The 19,123-nt window shown below is 43.5% G+C and overlaps 1 protein-coding gene across 2 annotated transcripts in view; it reads right to left on the bottom strand.

Annotated features, from left to right (window-relative positions):
* Positions 1-6,770: 6,770 nt before the first annotated feature.
* The window catches only part of LOC106744283 (alpha-mannosidase 2), a 145,879-nt gene continuing 133,526 nt past the window's right edge, over positions 6,771-19,123 (bottom strand). For both annotated transcript variants that reach the window (XM_014618924.1, XM_014618925.1), the window contains 2 exons: positions 14,870-15,338; positions 6,771-14,411 (listed from right to left, as the gene is read on the bottom strand). In XM_014618924.1, the coding sequence (XP_014474410.1) occupies positions 12,269-14,411; positions 14,870-15,338 (2,612 nt within the window). In that variant the 3' untranslated portion in view covers positions 6,771-12,268. The remainder of the gene's footprint in view (positions 14,412-14,869; positions 15,339-19,123) is intronic.

The raw sequence follows: 19,123 nt of genomic DNA, 5'->3' as shown, positions 1-19,123 counted from the left end.
CATCTCCCTCGGATGTTTGCGGGGGGAAATTCTCGACTACCTCAGGTGAGTTTCTCATTTTCCCTTTTCTTTACACGATCTCTCACCGCGGGGAAAATTAAATCGCGGAGATAATCCACCGTGCGATCTATTAACCTTCTTCGAGCCCTTATTACGATTTAATCGCCGGGAAAATTGAGCCGGGACATCCGTATATCGCGGAATTCATTTCTCGGATATAAAGGGCCATCCACCCTAAAGGACATAGCGTGTGTCAGAGAGAGAGAGAGAGCTGTGATAACATTTTTATATCCGTTTGAGAATTAATTCCCACGGTCGATCAGAGACGAATGCGCGATCGAGAACACCTCGTCGGAGAGGAAAGTAAAGCGACGAAGAGGAAATCACGGCTTCCCTTCGGGGCATGATTCAAGAACGGCCCGCTTCATCCACCCGCGATCATCCCCGGGCAATATGTCTTGTATACGAATGGCACGCCGGAGTTTCCATCCAGTCCGCGAGAAAAGGCGCTTCGTCTTCCTTTGCGTCGGCTTGAACTTTATTATTGGTAAACAAGCTCGCTCCCCTTGTCCTCCAGCGGCGACCAAACTGGTAGCGTTTTTCTCCACCCGCCGCTCCGTTCCGCGAAGTTCGGGATTAAACTTAAAGTACGCGACTCGATATCGATCGGGCGATATTACACGAAATTTCTGTACGTTGCTATTAAACGCGCCGCATAGTTTATCTCCGCTCGTGTGGAGGACGACTTAATTAATTATTAATTAATTTCAAAATATATACGATCGGCCGGGCCGCGAGATTAATGTAAATTGCAAGTATAATCTCGACGATTAATCGTGCGCGCCGATTTAATTGGAATTAAATTTCAAACCGAATCGCGGTCGGATATATCGCGCGCGCCGTGGAGGGGATCTCGTACGAGATTGACGTTCGCTTCGACGCCGCCTCTCGTCATCGCTTTAGGCGCGAAATAACTCGCGCACTTGAACGAGTGCCAACGACCAACTTTTTCAATATAACTTTCTCACTCGTGCTCAGAAAGACTTGCCCGTCGCGTAGCCAGTGAAACGGCGGAGCAGCCGTCGTTTTAAGTTTCTCTCAAGTTTGTATCGAAAGCGAAAGCCACGTTGTTATACTCGAAAGATATTCTGGGTGTATTATTAAATGTTAGGTTAATTTTGCGCGCCATTTATTGATTCGTGCGAAAGAATAGCGGGACGAACAATCAATTTAACAAGTGATCGCCGATATTATTTCGTCGATATATCTTGAAAGTATATCTTGTATATTCTCGCTCATTAGACGGTCATAGCGATTGTTGCTGCCTTGAATGGACGCGTATCGGCATTTCTTTGATTATTTCGCGGGACGTATCCCTTTCGAATTTTCTTGCCGTCGTAGCTCCGCGCTGAAAAGCTTCGTCCGTAATTGATGAAACCCCCCGGTCCTGCCGCTGAAGTAGAGACGGATTTTCATCCGCGAGCCGGGGAAGAAAAGCGATATCCCTCTGCGCGCGTCGGTGCAGCCCAACGAGAAAAGTTTCGTTTATTAAAACTACCCCCCGTCGCGCGGGCTGACACTACTAATATCGTCTCACTCGTGCGCGGAGTACGGCGCGCGATAATTAACTGCCGCGTGTTAATTCACGACCTCACCTTTGGAAAGAGTCTTTCGTACGGACGAGACTACCAGAAGATGAGAGCGTCGGAAGAGTCTCGCTCTTACGACCGATGCTGTTGTTTTATCATTCTTTGGAGAAAATCACTGAGATGATGCTCTCTCGCGGGAAGATCGAACGTTTTAATCATTTCTTTGCGAGCTTTCGGATGATTTTCAACTTGCACGGTCCTTCATAATCGTACGTTTAAAGAACGTACATGAAACTAACCGTGCTAATTTTGGGTTGTTTTCCAAACCTATTTACGGAGATATCGACGTTAAAGCGACGCTCGTTGATTGCTCAAGTGGCCTGTAACAATTATTACGCGCCACCAGCGAATGATCTAATCATTTGAGACGGTAAGAAGCTTATAATCCACGGCATATATTTCCATAGAGATTAACGGAACAGCACGTGCGGGTTTATATCCGCGCTCTTCTAACGCCGTCGTTGCTTTCCTTACGACGTTTATAGATAACGTGAAAGCATCGTTTCTTCGCGGTTCTCCTAACGAGATTCTCGATTATCTCCTGCATGATTGTCCTCGCGCTAATTACGTTACCGGTGTTAAGGCGGCGACGTGTAAGGAGAGCGTTGTACGTGCGCGCTTGTCTTCTCGGGGACGTACTACTCTCTCCCTCTTCATCCGCGGATTCTTCCTCCCTCGAGCAGCGAGTTAATTTCGCGCCGACGAAAACAGCCATTTGCTCGCGAGTTATAAATGATCGAGGACTCGCGAATCTCCCTTCCGAGTTTTAATTTTTACTTGTGTACGACTGTGTAACGGAAAAAATTCTGTTCCTCCCGTTCCGAGGGCGGATATTGTAATTTTAATTTCAAGATCGCGCCTGTGAATTGCGAGAATTCAGAGATTATGAAAGGGAATTGCGCGCTATTAAATTTAGTACGTACGTTTGGCAAGTGATTAAATAATGTAATTAGTAGGGAGTCATGAAACTCCCCCCTGGAGATATGGATTACCTATTAATGATATTATACAATACTAATGATAATGCTTGTTATTCGATGACGATCGGCCGGAAAGGAATTATAATTGTGTTATGATTATTAATTCGAGGGAAATCGATGTTTCATTGCAAAAGCGATCTTTTGGAAAGAGAGTCACGATCAAAAAGCTCAGTTTATATACTTGTATACACACACACATACATATAGATATGTAAATATTTATTTATTTATATTTATACACACACAGGGTATCTATTGCTAAAGACATCCTTCGTATAGTTTAGGTTAATCTGAACAAAAAATTCTCTACCATTTTTCAAATAAAAATTTCTAGTTATTAATTATTGAAAATAGCCATGTATAGAGACTTTGTTTAATTACACAGTAAAAAAATCTTGTGTCTAAATGTTAAAATTAACATATAGCTAATATTATTGTCACATGTGTTATATTTAATAACTTAACATTTTTTTTTATTTATCATTTAAAAATAAAATATTATTTCGAGCTCTCTTGACACAATTACTTACATAATTACATATATTGTTTATCTCAACATTTTGCGTTAAATCGATATTCAATGTGTATAAATGTTAGAATAATACATTTTATATTTCATTGTTGATTAATAAAGGTGTTAATTTTATTGAATATTATTGGTAACATTTTATACATTAAAATTTACAGACAAGTTGTATTAATCCTGCCGGCAGTAACAGTTATTATCTGAAAATTTATCTGGAAACAATACAAAATATTACATATGTAGCTAAAATGGTGAAGTACGAAAGATATTAAAAGAAAAGTAATAAATCAATTTTTTCAGTATGAATGTAGCGTTTATTACATTTGACATTATAAATATGTAAATTTAATTAATACCAAGGGTTATTATATTATGAATAAAATTTAAGTCAAAATTATTAATATCATATGTTGGAAGAAAATGTGTCAGTTCGTTAAAATTTTCAATTTATGAATAAGCAACACCCGACAGGACTTTTCGGTTTACCACAAGTATATGACGGATGTCACTTAGTGACAGGCACCCTGTATATAAAATGTAGGATCGAAGGAGGAGGGAGTTAAGATTTATAAATATTCATAACCGACGCGGCTAAGCGACGTTCGCTCCGTCGAGCTTTTCTTACCGCAGTCAATCCCGCAAAGGCAAATCGGCGGTGGTTTCTTCTGAATATCTTTGAATAAATTCCTTCCCAATTTTTTTCACTTCTTTTCTTTTTCGCGTATTCGCCCGACGGTATACGGCGCGCGTATAATTCTGCAGCGGGGAAATGCAAATTATTCGTTAGCTCTCGGAAAGTCGAGGATATTATCGCGAGTGTTGAACATTTTGTTTCAGGAAAAAGTCTTTAACGCTTTCCTTATCTCGTGATGAAACGTCCTCCTGGCGACGTTAGAGCGCGTGATCCTGTATATGGCGAGATCATTTCTTGCCTCGTTGAAAGATGGTTCGATAAATTTGCCATGCAGGTTTTTCACATCGCATCGCGATGATATCGTCGAGCGATTAGAGGAAGGAAGAGGGGAAAACGTTCTCAGTCGCCGACAAGAGAAACGGGCCTCGCCGTAACGACAACGAGAAGGCCGATCTTTACGCAACGGGGCGCGTCAGCTTCACGAACGAGCTGACGAAGTATCCCGGGAGAATGGAAACTCCGGTAAAAAGGAAATTGAATCGATTGTAATTAAACTTGTATAACGAAGGCACGGAGTTCATTTCAGTCGTTGCGGCGAGGAAATCCGAATTTTTTTCCGTTCCGGGCCGCGAAAGACGAACGTGTGTAAATTAATGAGGCTCGTTCCTTTCTCTCGGTGCCGCCGAAAGCCCGGCTCTCGAAACGGATAATTTATCCGTCGCTTCTTCCTTCCCCTTTCGACTCATCGATTTCTTAAAATATGGTTCGAGCTGAATGCGACAATTATCCTCGCGATTAATACGCAGACGAAAATCTTCGTCTTAAAGGGATGCCATACTCGAAACAGACAAAGTACTGATTTTTCCGCAAGGTTCGCTTATTATCTCATAGGTTGCACAGTAATACAAATGCGTCTACGATAGCGAATCGGAGGATTGTCCAATGTGTGACGAAAGCGATGAAAAATTTTCAAATCTCTCATTTTTCGACGTGATGTCTCGACCGAAATCATTTTTATTTCCTTATTACATTTTTATGTGCGTTGACTGGCATTTCATAACTTTGTTTCATAGCTCAAGAACATTAATTTTCAAACTAAGTTATGAAACTAAGTCGTGAAATACTACATAAAAATATAATAAAAATAATAATGATATGAAAATGATATTGTATCAAATACAGGATTACAGGAGGGTTAAATCAATGATAGATATTCTCATGTATAAATAAGAATTTTATAATATTCTTGGAAGATTTTTAGTCTTGAATTGGGTGCAAGTAACACTTGCATTAATACAAATTCAATGAAATCAAGACTAAAAATCTTCTAAGAAAATTATAATTTCTCGCTTATATATGAGAATATCTATTCTTTATCTAAGAATTAATTTTTTTCCGTGCAAAATTAATAATAACCAACTTTTACCGCCGTGCATATTTAATTTGAGAGATATCTCCCGGAGTTCCGAGATATTAGAACAAATAAGGAGATGACGTATAATGATACCGCGCAAAATACTTCCTTGCGGTGACACACGCGTGTATGAGTGTATCTTCAAACGCGTTGCCACAGAAAATATTATCAAAGTGAGATCTCTCCGCGTTTTTCGCGGTAACTTGCTAAGTCTTTTTTACGATTTCGCAGTAATACGATCTTGATGGACATCTGGGCCTCTCTGCGGCTTTACCTGAATCGGCGATATATAGAAGGCCGTCTTACCCCGTGGCAGGAGGGGAGCGAAGGGGGCTTAAGTGTCGTCGAGGGTGGAAAATGTAAATTAGTCCGTTCTCGCTCTCGCAATTTTCTTGATTCCGCGTCTGCGGCGCCGACTTATCGCGGATTCAATTATACGGTCAGCGGGCGATATCGGCACGAGCCGAGGTGTTTATCGCGCGAAGGATATACCCGCCGTTAACGAGAATTATGTCGAGGAACGCTCAGTCTGCACGTATTCCTGCCTCGAATCACTTCCGAAAGTTCTCCTCGTCACCTGAAAAAAGTACATTGAAAAAAGGTGTTATCCTTCAAATAATATTTGCTTGATCAAAATAAAATGGTTACTTCGATATTCCTTGGCAAGTATTGTCTAGAAGTAGAAATATAATTCGATGAATGTACCATGTACGATATTCCCTTCGTATAAGTAGACATTTATCATCATACGTGTTAAAACAATTGCGACAAGAATTAAATTTATAATATTGAAAGAGTTTATTTGTCAGAAAATATTCACTGAGCAGAAAAATTGAAATTTGAAACACCACTAGATTTCACCAATGGGAAAGAAATATCACACAATTCTAGCAAATACTCTTTTAAATTCAGGATTACGCATTTTACGCATTTTACGCATACATTCAATAATTCATTTATAAATTAAGATATGTTCAAGTAAATGTTTATAGGGAAGACCGGGGTAGGTTCGATAATAGAATTTCGGTGTAAAAACTTTCCAGAAAATTAATCGTTATGATTGATTAAATAATGATATTAGCGAAAATTTTCCTCTATATTTTTATGCTACCAAAGATCCTGTAATCTATCGTCTGTAATAACCAATGTGTCAACATAGAGTATCTGTGCGAACCTGCACTGGTACCAGATTCGGGAGCAGCCCGAGGTTAGTTAAGCCCGAGGTTAAGTTAACATTATATATAATAAATATGATTGTGCGTTGAGAAATGAATATACGTTTAAAGCTACTTAGTAATAAATGAGAGGTTATTTATATCATATTATTGATAGTCGGAATATAGTGAATTTTGTTGTTTTTTAACGAAATTATTCAGTGCCTGTCAAAATATAAGCTTCAGGGCTTTATCTAATATAAACAATCTCATCTGTGCAGTCACGAGAGTGGCAACAATTCTACCATCCATTATATTAATTATACGACTGTGCGTTTAGTACAACAAGTATTTTGAATACTTATTATAGAAATACTTACAAAAATACTTACAAAGATACTTACTGGTTTTAACTTCTCTACCACGTATGCAATAGATAATAGGTTACAAAGTATATCTCGCCAGTTGATATCTGCAAAAACCATCTGCACCTATATGTAGCGTTTCGCATTGAACCTAATTGCCCATCCTGTTCCAACCACTCGTTCCTTCGATTTCGAAATAATTTTATCAATGAACATTACTTTTATTACACAAAATAGTACATCACATAGCTGCGGAAAACTTCATTCTAACTAATTACATGTCATTTAGGTTTATCCAGTCGCGACGGGGAATAATATTAAGAGAAAATTTCAAAAATCTACTCGGCTGGTTTCAAAACATATCTTTCTTTTTGTTGATCGTAATATTTTCCCGACTTTAATGAAAATTGAAGACTGATACTTATGTTCCGAAAAGAACATTTTGCGACACCTTTCGTTTTTTTTTTTTTTCATAATAAGTATATAAATGCATCCCCCTACAAGCTATTAAAATATACATAAAAATAAATTGATAAAAATATAACTCGATTTAAGAGAGTGAAAAACAATGAATTACGCTCACTTGATTCTAGCACTTGTTTTTTCCTCGGTGTATACACACAGCGGTAGTGTACGTCATGAACAACACAACGCGGCTGATCCAAAAATACGTCACTTACTATTTTTATTTAATAAATATAATATTACATCGTAACGTAAGGAATATCGTACGTAATCGTCGCGAATTCGATGGTCCGCGCTCGCGCGATCCCCAACGAGCTTCGCTTCGCGAATCGTCCGAGCGACGGCGAACATGTATATATATATAACTTTATTCTTTAATATATATATATAGAATTCCTCTCTTCTAACGACAGCACAAAACATATAGTATGTTACAATATCGTTACAGTCATTGTATCTCGAACGGCCCTCTCGCCGCGCGCGGTTTCAGCGTTCTCTCGCTGAAAGATCCGGGCGCAAGGAAATCTCGCCTGCGGGATTCGGCGGTGCTCGAATAGAGTACAATATTATGCGCGAGAGAACGTACAAACAACTCGCGTGTCGCGGAAGCATCCAGCCGAGATCCCGCTGCGTCGAGGCTCTCTTTTGATTCGTTACGCTTAAGTTTAAACGAAGCGGACGACTGGATATGTATCGAGGGCAGTGCTGTGTGTCGTTAGCTTGTTAGTATGTGTGGGTATCTTTTTCATATTATAAAGATCATATATAAAAAGCCAATATATAATACCGAAGCGGTGTGTGATTTGTAGATTCGCTGGCGGGAACGGAAATGAAAAAACGAAACGAGAGAGAGAAGGAAAAAAAGGCAAGATAAATTTGAACTATTTGCAATTAACAGCCGATTGCGCAATGCGTTACATCAGCTAACGAACGAACGGATGAGTGGAGATTTATTTTTACAAACGTTCTCTCGCACGTTTTTAGCCGAAGGTCGAGCCTGATAACGTGTGTGTGTGTTATGTGTGTGCAATTAAAAATGACACATTCTCACGGAAAAGAACGACTTATCACACTTTACCCGCGCATTACTCTTTACGATCTATCGGTTTTAACGATCTCATCGACGATCCCTCTATTTACACGACGTCGTTAAACCCGTGAATGCTCGTTCTCGCGCCGCGGACCGTGAAATTTATCGGAACTATGAGTTTATCGAAAAAATTTTAATAACCGATGCTTACGGAGCTTAATTACGACGGCGGCGGCGAGTCGCGTCACGGAGTGACGGCCCTTTAATTTTTCAACTTTCCGACTGACGGCCGATACTAAGTCGTCGATTAAAGCAGCACGCGTTTCGAACTCTCGTCGAGATAATCCGTGTCGGGAAAATAGAGGATTCGCGAACGACTCGTCGAAACGAACAGACGGAGGCTAGAGGGACGATGAAACGAACATTTGCGCACGTATATTTAAAATTTATACGAAAACATTGCGTAAAATATACACGTGAAACATAAAATCATAATTATAGTCGCTAAGCAAATGTAATCACCGAGAGAAACCGTTGATTCACTCACAGTATCGTTTATGAACACGTTCCTAAAGAAGAGAATTCGCGAATTTGTCTTTTTCTTTCCTCTCCTTTTTTTTTTCTGCAAACGAGGACACCACGCGCACATCTCTCGGTCGTAATGATTTTATCTGCGCGTCATAGGAGCCGCGTGTCCGCGTTTTCTTCCTTTTGTCACGTAAAAGTAGCGAGCGAGTTTTACGCGCTGTTTTCTCTCATCGTGTTTGTTTCGCGACAGAAAGAGAGAGAGAGAGAGAGAGAGAAACGCGACGGTCCGCCATCGTAGCTGCACGACTTCCCATTAATTAATCTAATATGTACAAGTAGGACCGTCATACAACCGCGCAACACACTTCGGGATTCCCAATGGAAGATGGAAGAACGCGGGAACGTCGCCCCCGATATTTCTCGTGTGCACGATATGCTCTCGGGATCACGAAAAATCACACAGAGGACACGCGACACGATGAAATTTCGAACGCGCAAATTTAGTTCGCCAACGGAAATCAGATTACGTGCGATCACGTTGATCGTCGATATCCGATAATTTATGTCCGCGTGAGTTGAAAGAAAGAGAGACTTCGCCTCGTCACAGGATAGTAGTAGGTTCCCCTCTTTTCGCAGTGTTTTATTATTTACAAGTGGTTCGCAGTACAAATTACCTTCGTTCGTGTTCGCCTAGTCCGGTTGGGATTCGTTCCTCTCGCATTAGCTTTGAGAGACTCGACACCCTTGTCGCCGCATGTTCGTTATATTTTCGGGTCGCATACACACGATACATGAAAAGAATCTCCGAATCGTGGCCCCCTCGTCCTTAAGAAGATGATCGAGCCCGTCTCTTTGAACGATCTACGATAAATTCTGTCGCGGATTTTAGATCGTCTAAGAAGAGCGGACCTTATCATCAAGATTCGGAGAGAGAGAGAGAGAGAGAGAGAGAGAGGGCCGATAGCAAAATATCTGACATATGAAAATAGATGTGTAAGACTTTTTCTTTACATCGTTCCGCTATCACAAGGATTACCTACGATGTCGGTTATCTAAATCGCGAGTTATGATTTGATATGTACAATATAATATATATACATGTATATTTATACGCTTAATAAAAAGTGCTATTCGTCGTCTTTCGTCCGTCCGTCTCTCTCTCTCTCTCTCTCTCTCTCTCTCTCTCTCTCTCTCTCTCTGTGGGTGATACATCTCTACGGTAGAAATAAATAGAATTGACAAACGTGGTCAAAATTATTGAAGTGGAAAACGCATTCGACTATGGAAGAAAGGATTAAAGCAAACATACGTGTATACATATGTATGTATTTCTGTGTATAAATACATACATATATATATATATATATATATATATATATACAAATATATTACATATAATTAACAAATCTGTAGTGTTAGGTTCTGGGCACGAAAAATAGGGTAAATCATTAACAAGGAAACACGTGGATGTGTCGCTTACCGATTCTGACGATCGTTGTGAAACAACGAAAAATAAAAGACACGTATTTCTTTTTATACGTGTTTTCTCGCACGTTCAGAGGTTGAAACAACCAGGTTGGCGCACTTCATGTCCTTTATATGTATAAGATTAAAAGAAAAATGTATATGCATAATTATTAAGTATATTAAATAATACCTATAAAAATTGTGTCTAAAACATTTTTCATTACGTCACAGTTGTCGAGATGTTTGCTCCAACGGTCAATTTTACTGCATTTTTTTTTTTTGAGGAGACTTTCGGGTCTTTCTCTCCGATCTCTCAGATGTTCGAGATAATAAACAAAAAATACGTACCTCTTATTTTCAGCCGCTATATACGTATCCAACAAAGCCCATAAAAATCGGTGAGGCGCACTTCCGTATATGTTTCCTCGCGAGTGTATATATTTACTGTGTAGTACTCTTTCTCTTCTCGCTTCTCCTCTTCCCTCTTCCGCTACTTTCCATCGCAGTCATCATTAATTCAAACGCGAGGATATATCGTACAAGAGCAACCTACGGTGCACGCAACTCGAACGTTTGTCGTCATCGACTGCGGGTCGAGTATTTACATCCGTCCTCTCGACCCGTCTAGAACTTTCCCGCGGAAACGTAATCGCGACGCGAGATCTCCGTACAGAGAGAAAATTCGGTTATAAATTCACTCCCCGACGTGGGATTAGCGTGAAAAGTTGTCAATTTGTTTGTTCGATAACTCGCGGTTTGGTCGTAGCCCAAAAATGTACAAATGCTCAAGTTGTTACAAAACTCCCGCTTCCGGTATTGTCTAGGAAAAATAGAAGCGTTCACAGTGGATGAGAAACTACTTAGAATCTATAGCTGTCGAGGGGAGAAATAAAGCGTACGTGGAGAGAATCGATCGCTAGGCCAATATGATACACCGCCGTGATCCGGATCGCAGGTAACCGAACACTTTCTCCACTATATACAATCGTATAATTGAACATTGATGAAAAAATTTGTCAAGTTCTTTCCAGAAAGAACGAAAGAATCAATCGACCCAGCCGCCCGGGTCAATTATTTTCCACCTTAAGGGGGGTAGAAAGGTGTGAAATTTAGCGAATCTTTTCCCTTTCACCGAAAAATTCGAAAAAAATTGTGTTCAGGAGAGCGGAAAATGTGGACAGTCTGAAAGTCGACGGCATACATGCAGCAATTGATAGGAAATAAAATAGAGAGAAGAATGAAACCAAGAAGAATGCCGATCTTTGAAGCCCTGTCTTGTCGTTACATAGGTGCATCGGCCAGAATGCTAATGAGAGTTTTCACTCAACTGTGTGGAAAATAGCTCGAAAGCAGCCGATATTCTCGCTGCGTGTATGTAGCGGTATTTAATGACGGAAAAATACGATTTCTTGATTCAATGAATATTGATAAAAGCCTCGTGCCGCTGAAATGTGCTCTCAACAAAGGGAAGATTGACGCAACGAAAGAAGCTAGGGTTGCATAAAAAAAGCAGCGAGAAGCTAAACCTCATTTTATAACCCAGGCAACTTTTAATTCATGCAAGATCTGAAAAAAGTACTTTAAACGCGTAATTTTCTCTCATAACCATGCTTTCCCGCAGTGATCACTCAGGAACGAACAAAGATACTTGTGAAAGAAATTTTCTACAGAATCAACTAAACTCCGGTGAGAAAATGTTATTTATTTAAAAGTTATCGCGTTAACGAATAGCGTTCTATTCAACGCGTCGCCCTTTGTTAATCCTTCGCTTGGATTTCTTTTCCCCTCCTTCACTCTGTAGAGGAAACACAGCGCCCGCTTTTGAAAAAAAGAAGAGTCCGCTCCGCGACATTCGTCTGAATATTTGTCAATAAATTCTGTGAGCGTATGGTTAATATAAAAGGCATTCGGGTCGAATTTCCGAACCTTTCCACCCTCCTTAATCGTCGCGTCAATTAACCAGAGCGTTCTCCCTTCAGTTTCGCGGCAGTCCTCCGAAGAGTCAAAGAGGTAGCACATACGATCGGCAGTGTTCGAAAGGGGGCACCACTTACGATCATTGCACAAAGTTCACATTGTACGTCTCGACCTGCATCGGCTGCAGGCCGACCTCCTGAAGGCCGTCCTTGAGTCGGGCACCCGGCCTCGTGCCGGTCAACGAGGTCCTCGTGACGTTGACGTTGTCGAGCTTGTAGAACGCGGTGCCGGCCGACAGCCGGCCGGTGAGCGGACAATGTTTCAGCACCGTGTCGACGCCGACGGCGCAGCTGTAGCCCTGCCGGTGCAGCACCATGAGAGCGCTGTTGACGGGGAAGTGGGGCAGTTTCTGGTCGTGATTGGTGCGCAGGTTGAGCAGGTGCAGGTCGCACGGGAAGCTCTGGCTCAAGAGCCGCACCTCGGGCGCCATGGTGACCTCTTGCTCGCTGCCGTCCACCACGAAGATGTTGACCGGGTAGTTGAGCGCGTTGCTCAGCTGGTTGGCGAAGAGCGACGGCTTCGAGTAGGCGTCCTTCTCGCCGCTGACGTCCTCGAGCAGCAGCCAGTGCTTGATGACGGTCCTGCGATTGTCCAGCAGACCCTCGCCCATCCCCCTCGAGTCGTCGTACAAGGTCCTGCGGTCCAGCATCACCTCCAGCCAGCCGGGCTGGTAGCTGGCCGCGCCCTGACAGTGGTTGACCAACAGCGTCAGCCGGTGGCCGGCGTCCTCGATGTAAGCCATGCTCGTGATGGGGAAGTAATTGCCCTCGATGCCGATCCGCTCGATCTTGGTGCGCTTGATCATCTGGTGGCCGTTCAGGTCGGTGTAGAACTCCGGCGGGTCGCCGTTCGAGATGTCGGTCTGCAGCCGCATGAACATCTCGGTCTCGCGGTTCTTCGGCGGCGTCTCGAAGTCGACGATGTTGCGCAGGTAGATGGCCTCGCCGAGGCCGCCCTCGCGGTGGTAGATGGCGACGTGGTGCGTCAGCAGCCTGCCGTACTCGACGGTGAGGCGGGAGCTCAGGCTGCCGCTGACGATGTAGATCTTCTGGTGCGGCGTGTACGCCTCCAGCACGTCCTTGTCGGTGTCCCGCAGGTTCGGGTCCGGCATGAAGAGGTAGGCGCCGCTGTGGAACTGCGCGGATGGATACGCCGCGAACTGCACCGCGCACTGCATGATCTTGCCGGTGGACTTCTTCGTGACGCGCTTCAGGAAGCCGGTCTGCCCGTCGAACAGCAGCTTCATCCGCTGGTTCTCCAGCTGCACGTCGCCCACCTGCATCGACTTGACGGGGAACACGTTGTCCTTGCCGCACCGGCCGCAGTACACCGTCGAGATCGCCTCCATCGGCACCTTGTCGATCTGCTGCAGGTGATAGGTCGCGATCGACAGCGGCTTCAGCTCCGCCACGAAGAGCAGCACGTAGACGTCGTGGGTGATGCTCGTGGCGTTCATCACCGGCGCGATCTGGTACGGGATGGGATTCCTCTGCGGGTCCAGCACTCTGATCTTGTAGGAGGTGATCTTCAGGCTGATCACCTCCTGCCTGGGCTGCGCCAGCGGATTGAACAGCACGATCTTGCGGGTCTCGTGGCCGTTCACTCCGATCGGTATCTTCTTCGGCAGCTTCTCGTAGCTGTCCCGGTCCGACTCGGCCAGCACGTAGACGGAATTCGACTTCGCGCTGATCGCCGCCAGCGACTGTATGGCGAAGCTCTGCAGGCTCGTGGTGTCTGAGATCGACTCGAACAGCTTCAGGGCGTAGTCCTTCATTACGAAGGACTTGGAGGTGCCCGTGATCGCGTCGTGGTGCTGAAACAGGCCCAGATTGCGCCTCGCCTTCACCAGCTTCTCGAAGTACGTCTCGTACAGCTTGATGTCCTTGCCCGACTGCTTCGCGAGGTTCAGCGTGATCGTGTAGAGGATCTCGGCGGATCTGAGGTTCGCCTCGAGCTCGCGGTCCAAGATCTTCATGTAGGGCCTGGTGGTGAAGTAGCCGCTCCAATACGCCGGCCTACCCTCGCTGAAGATGTCGGAGTAGACGAAGAAGTCGCCCGTCAGCGACGGGAATTTCTCCACGCGCTTCTGTATCTCGTGGAAGTAGTCCTTCGGCGTGCCGAACACCACCTCGGCGTTGTACTCGTCCTTGCGGCTGTTGATGTAGTCCATCAGGATCTTGTAGTTGGTGTACTGCTGATCCCACTCGATCGCGTGGTCGTACCTGCGACGGGGGAACGCGTAACGTTCGACGAAAACATTTCAATCGAGAAAAATAACATTTAAAAATGAAAGAAACAACTTCAATATAAAAAAGAATAGTTGGAAGATATCGAATTTTTTCACACCGAAGGAAAAAAAAATGCCACCATTCAAATAATATTTACTTGATTTAAGTAAAATAGTTATTCCAACACTTCTTGGCAGATATTTACTAGAAGTAGAATTATGTTCCCTTCGTATCGGTGAGCATTTCAAACAATTCATTAAATTCATAATATTGCGAACATAAAAAAATCACTAGGTTTCTTGATTCTAGTAAATATCCTGTTAAAGAAAGGATCATTTTGATTCGTGTTACTGCGTTCAAGTAAGTAACTGTTCGAATCAACTTGAATTGATGAAAGTAAGAGGTTGAAAGACGAGCAATTACGTGGTTCTTTTGAAAATCCTCGTACGAACCTGAAGTCGTCGCCGAGGGGCATCAGCACGACGTTGTGAGTGAACAAGGAGCCGGTTCTCGCGTACTGCTCCAGCAACAGCTCGGCCATCTGCTTCACGTTGTTGGGCGTGATCTCGACCGCCCGTACGGAATACTCGGTGTACTCGCCGCGTATCTTCCGGAAGTCGAAGTTCAGACACACGTGCGGGTGCGGTCCGCACGAGTGCTTGATGTTGTAGATGTCGAACGGCTGATTGTGGGTGAGCATGTCGGCGGCGCCGGTGCGGTCCCACGGCTGCCGCCACACAAAGTCGCCGTATTGCTTCTTGGCAAACCACTGCTTCCACGCGTAGTGTATCCTTTGGATCACCGTGCCGGACGCGCCGGACGCCTTGAGGAAGTAGGGTATCGTGCCGCCATGGCCGAATGGGTCGACCGACCAGCCTGATTCGGGGATCACGTCGAGATTCGTTTTCAGCCACTGGTGGCCTGAAATTGCGAAAGAGGCCTTTCTCACTACTGGCCGAACCTTTGTGTGTATTTGATGAATTTCTCCGGCTCGATTAGCCGACGATTATCAACTACTGTAATAGAAATTTAGCCTCGTGAGTGTCGCTGCTATCCGATAATGTAACGCTCGCTTCTCTCGGTGGTTAGATAATGATTAGTTTAAACAGAATATTGAAATATTACAGTTGCGCGTTGCAAAATTGCCAGACACTCGTGTAATTCCATTCAGATTTTTATGGGATAACGTATCTTCAATTTTCGTTCGCAGCCGCGAAACGTCGATTTCTGCGCGCTATTTTGCACTTTTATACACCCGTCTATCTCGCGTGACTTTCAGCCCGGCCTCTAGAACGGAGAGGGTAACTCTCCGAGTTTAGTTACAATTTATTCCCGTTTAATTCGCTAAAACCAATCTACAGAACTTAATTATGGACGCGTATCGCAAAAGCCGCGTCTCTTTTTTTCGTATGGCGTGCATTAATTTGCATCCCGGGGAAGCCTTTTAAAGTTCATCCAGCCGGTTCTGCGCGGTGCGATCAATTATTCATAATGCGAATTAATCCGCTGTTTCCGTGCCCTGAATATTCCGATTTTTCTAGTGACGGCGAGCGCGAACGCCGAAAACACAGTTCGGGCCTGTGTATACATATACACCGATAATCAAATAAACTAACAATTCAATAAAGTCAATTAACGGAGCGAGATGTATTAACGGATCGTTGAGTAAAAAGCCAAAACATTATCAAGATTAGCGAAACTCCGGTTTATGACTCGGCGCAGATCGAGCGTTTAATTCAATTGCGCGTAAAATTCACGCCCCACGTGTGTGCGCGTTTATGCTTTTATTCGTATCTTGCGTTTTAGTCACGTGCGACGGACAGAGATAAATAGGTAGATAGATAGATAAATAAATAGATTTGTTTAATCCTGAGGAAAAGTCCCTTAACCCGTTGCGGTCTTGTGTCGAGCGTCACTCGACACAGCGTTTCGTTTCAGCAAGTACTATGTCGAGCGACACTCGACATCGCGTTTCGTTCCAACGTGTCCTATGACGCGACAGAGTCTTCATCGTACGCTAAAAGAGATAAGATAAGAGCTGCGGTGTAGCATCATAAATGTTTTCCAAAGTAAACGGTATACCAAGCGGATGAGCGATTGACAAAATCTGTGCGGACCGGCTGGGACGAAATTGCGAATACAGCGCGGACCGGTTAAAGTACACTATGTAACGAGCTTAAAATATATATATATATTTAAATCTTGAATTATGTACGATCTAAAAACGAACTGAAACAGAGGTTGGTCCTCTCCAATCCCTTATTACTGACATTTAATAACATTTCGGGAGTCTTGAAGCGCAAACGTTACGTTCCGGTGAAATGTTATCGAGTGTTAGAAATAATTCAGACAAACAAATGTTTACAAGTCCTTGGTGAACATTTAACAAATTGAATAAGTCGAAATAGAATGTTGTAATTTTCATGTAGCTATAAGTTTCATATAGCTATAAGTCGAAATTTTATATTTTTCAATAGAAGCATCTGACAAGAAAATATTTCGGGCAAAACTAAGTTGTTTTCATCCACAAAATCGAAGATATAATGTTTTTTTATAGGGATTTCTATTAAAAATGTTTAAGTTAATCCTCGTTCCATCCACGCAACACAAGTTGGAGCACCAACTTCGACTTCGAGCCCTCCAGATCCATTCGAGACTTAAATCTTTAAAATCGATGAAATAGTTCCCGAGATATCGAGCTGTTATGCGGTCCACCCCCTGTATAGTACAACAAAACGTAATAATCAAGGTTGGAAACACAAGTGGAAATCTAACAGCAGAAAGAGAGAGAGAGAGAGAGTCGCACCGATTAATTATAAAAATAACGAACGAAGTGTTGCCGAAGTCGGAGCAAAGTAGTTAGCGAAACGGAACCACGAGGAAGGGAATGGGAGAGGGAGAGGGGGCAAACACGATTAAAGAGATACGCCATTAGCGGATGGGAAACATCGGGGAAAAAGTTAGCGACGCCGCGGTAGGAGGAGGATCGTCGATCATGCCCAGCCAGGACCAGACGACGTGGAAACTTACGGGCGGCGGCGGCGACGGTGCACAGCGTGGCGCGGCAACGAAGCCGCGAAATTAATCCCGCAGGAATGCGAGGAGAGAGAGAGAGAGAGAGAGCGCGGCTTCGTAGGCTCACCGGGGATGGCTAATAGAATTAGTCCGAAGTCAGTGGTAGTTAGGCGATAGGTATATCCCGCGTTCTATCTACCGACGGGTTATCGTGGGCGTTATCAACGTTACGCTATCATTCGCGCTTGGCAGCGAGCATAATCTCGTAAATGATTCTCCCGCGGGCGGATGATATTTGCGCGGCACGCGAAGGATTAAGTCGGTAAATCAAACGGATTACACGTCGCTTACGTAAGTCCACTCGTGTATTACGCGCTTTCGTATCTTATTTTGTTAATATTTCTCCCTCGCTCCTCCACTCCCCGACCAGGGGATGTTTCTGCGGTGAAAAGAAACAACGTGTCACGCGAAGTTCCATGTTAAAAAAAAAAAAGAGAGAGAGAGAGAGAGAGAGAGAGAGAGAGAGAAACCGCGAATAATTTCAGAAGCGTAATTTCTCGGAGATGTTGTTTTTAATCGCCGCGTTGTATCTCTCCACCCGTGACCGCGCACGTAACGGCTCTCGAAATGAGAGCGTTGATAAAAAAAAAGATATATGTGCGAGATTAAAATAAGATCAGAAGACAGGCTTGATTTAATTCGTGGTTTAAAGCGCGCGCGGGGATTAATTTTCACTCCGGTGACACCGAATATCTTGCGAATCGCCTAAAATCCGAATTCTCGGGGTCATTCGCAGCTCGCTCGCAACCCGGAAATTGCATCAATTATTCGAGAAAGCCAGAGCTCGGCCGCAAATTGCGCGTTCGTCGTACTATCCCGCCGATGGAGCTCGCATTATTGTGGAGGGCCGGGGATGGAGAATGGAAGAGAGAGATAGAGAGAGAGAGGAGCGAAGGTGAGAAAGAGGGACTAGAAGGGCGCCTCTCTAATGCGGGGAATAAACCATTAAACAGTACTCAGCTGGCGCTCGACTGATTATAACTCGTTAGAGCTGCACGACATATGTGCATTAACGGAATTATCGCAGCGCGTCGCAATCCCTGAAAGACACGCGCGAATCCGCGACATTGCCGCAAGATCCGCGTGCACTGGGTAATTGGGAGGCGTGTTCCCGCGTCGATTTTTCTTGCTCTCTCGAAAGAAAGGAAAAAGGGGGGGGGGAAGAAAGAGCCGGGAGTATATCTCTGAACAAGCATCATCCGAGAGAAGAAAACGAGGTCTTCGATTTGTTCCTTTCAGCTGACCTGCGACTGCACTGAAACTGAACTACCTCAAGCCAGTTCAAGATAGTATAGGCAAGTACAAGAATATGGGTCTGAAAAGAATGCAACGCAGTAGCCAATATGACAGCCGATAGATTTGTTAGATTTTCATTTATCGAGAACTTGACGTTTAAGGTAAGGTTATTCTTTTTACAATGAAAATGATTCTATATTACAGTTTTATATTTTCTAGTGAATTCGATTTGCTAAAACTATTTTCTTTTATATTAATTAAATCAATGAGAAAACACTTATGTTATTTTACATTACTGGCCATTATGACATTAACGAGATATTTAATCATTTATTCAAATTAATGATTAGTGATGTACACTTAATATTTATACCGTTTACGATGTCTGTAGATTA

Source organism: Dinoponera quadriceps, unplaced genomic scaffold (assembly GCF_001313825.1).
Source record: "Dinoponera quadriceps isolate SergipeBrazil2010 unplaced genomic scaffold, ASM131382v1 scaffold707, whole genome shotgun sequence".
NCBI classification, from domain to species: domain Eukaryota; kingdom Metazoa; phylum Arthropoda; class Insecta; order Hymenoptera; family Formicidae; genus Dinoponera; species Dinoponera quadriceps.
Note: the sequence above shows the minus strand (reverse complement) of the source record. Positions and strands in the feature narration are given on the sequence as shown.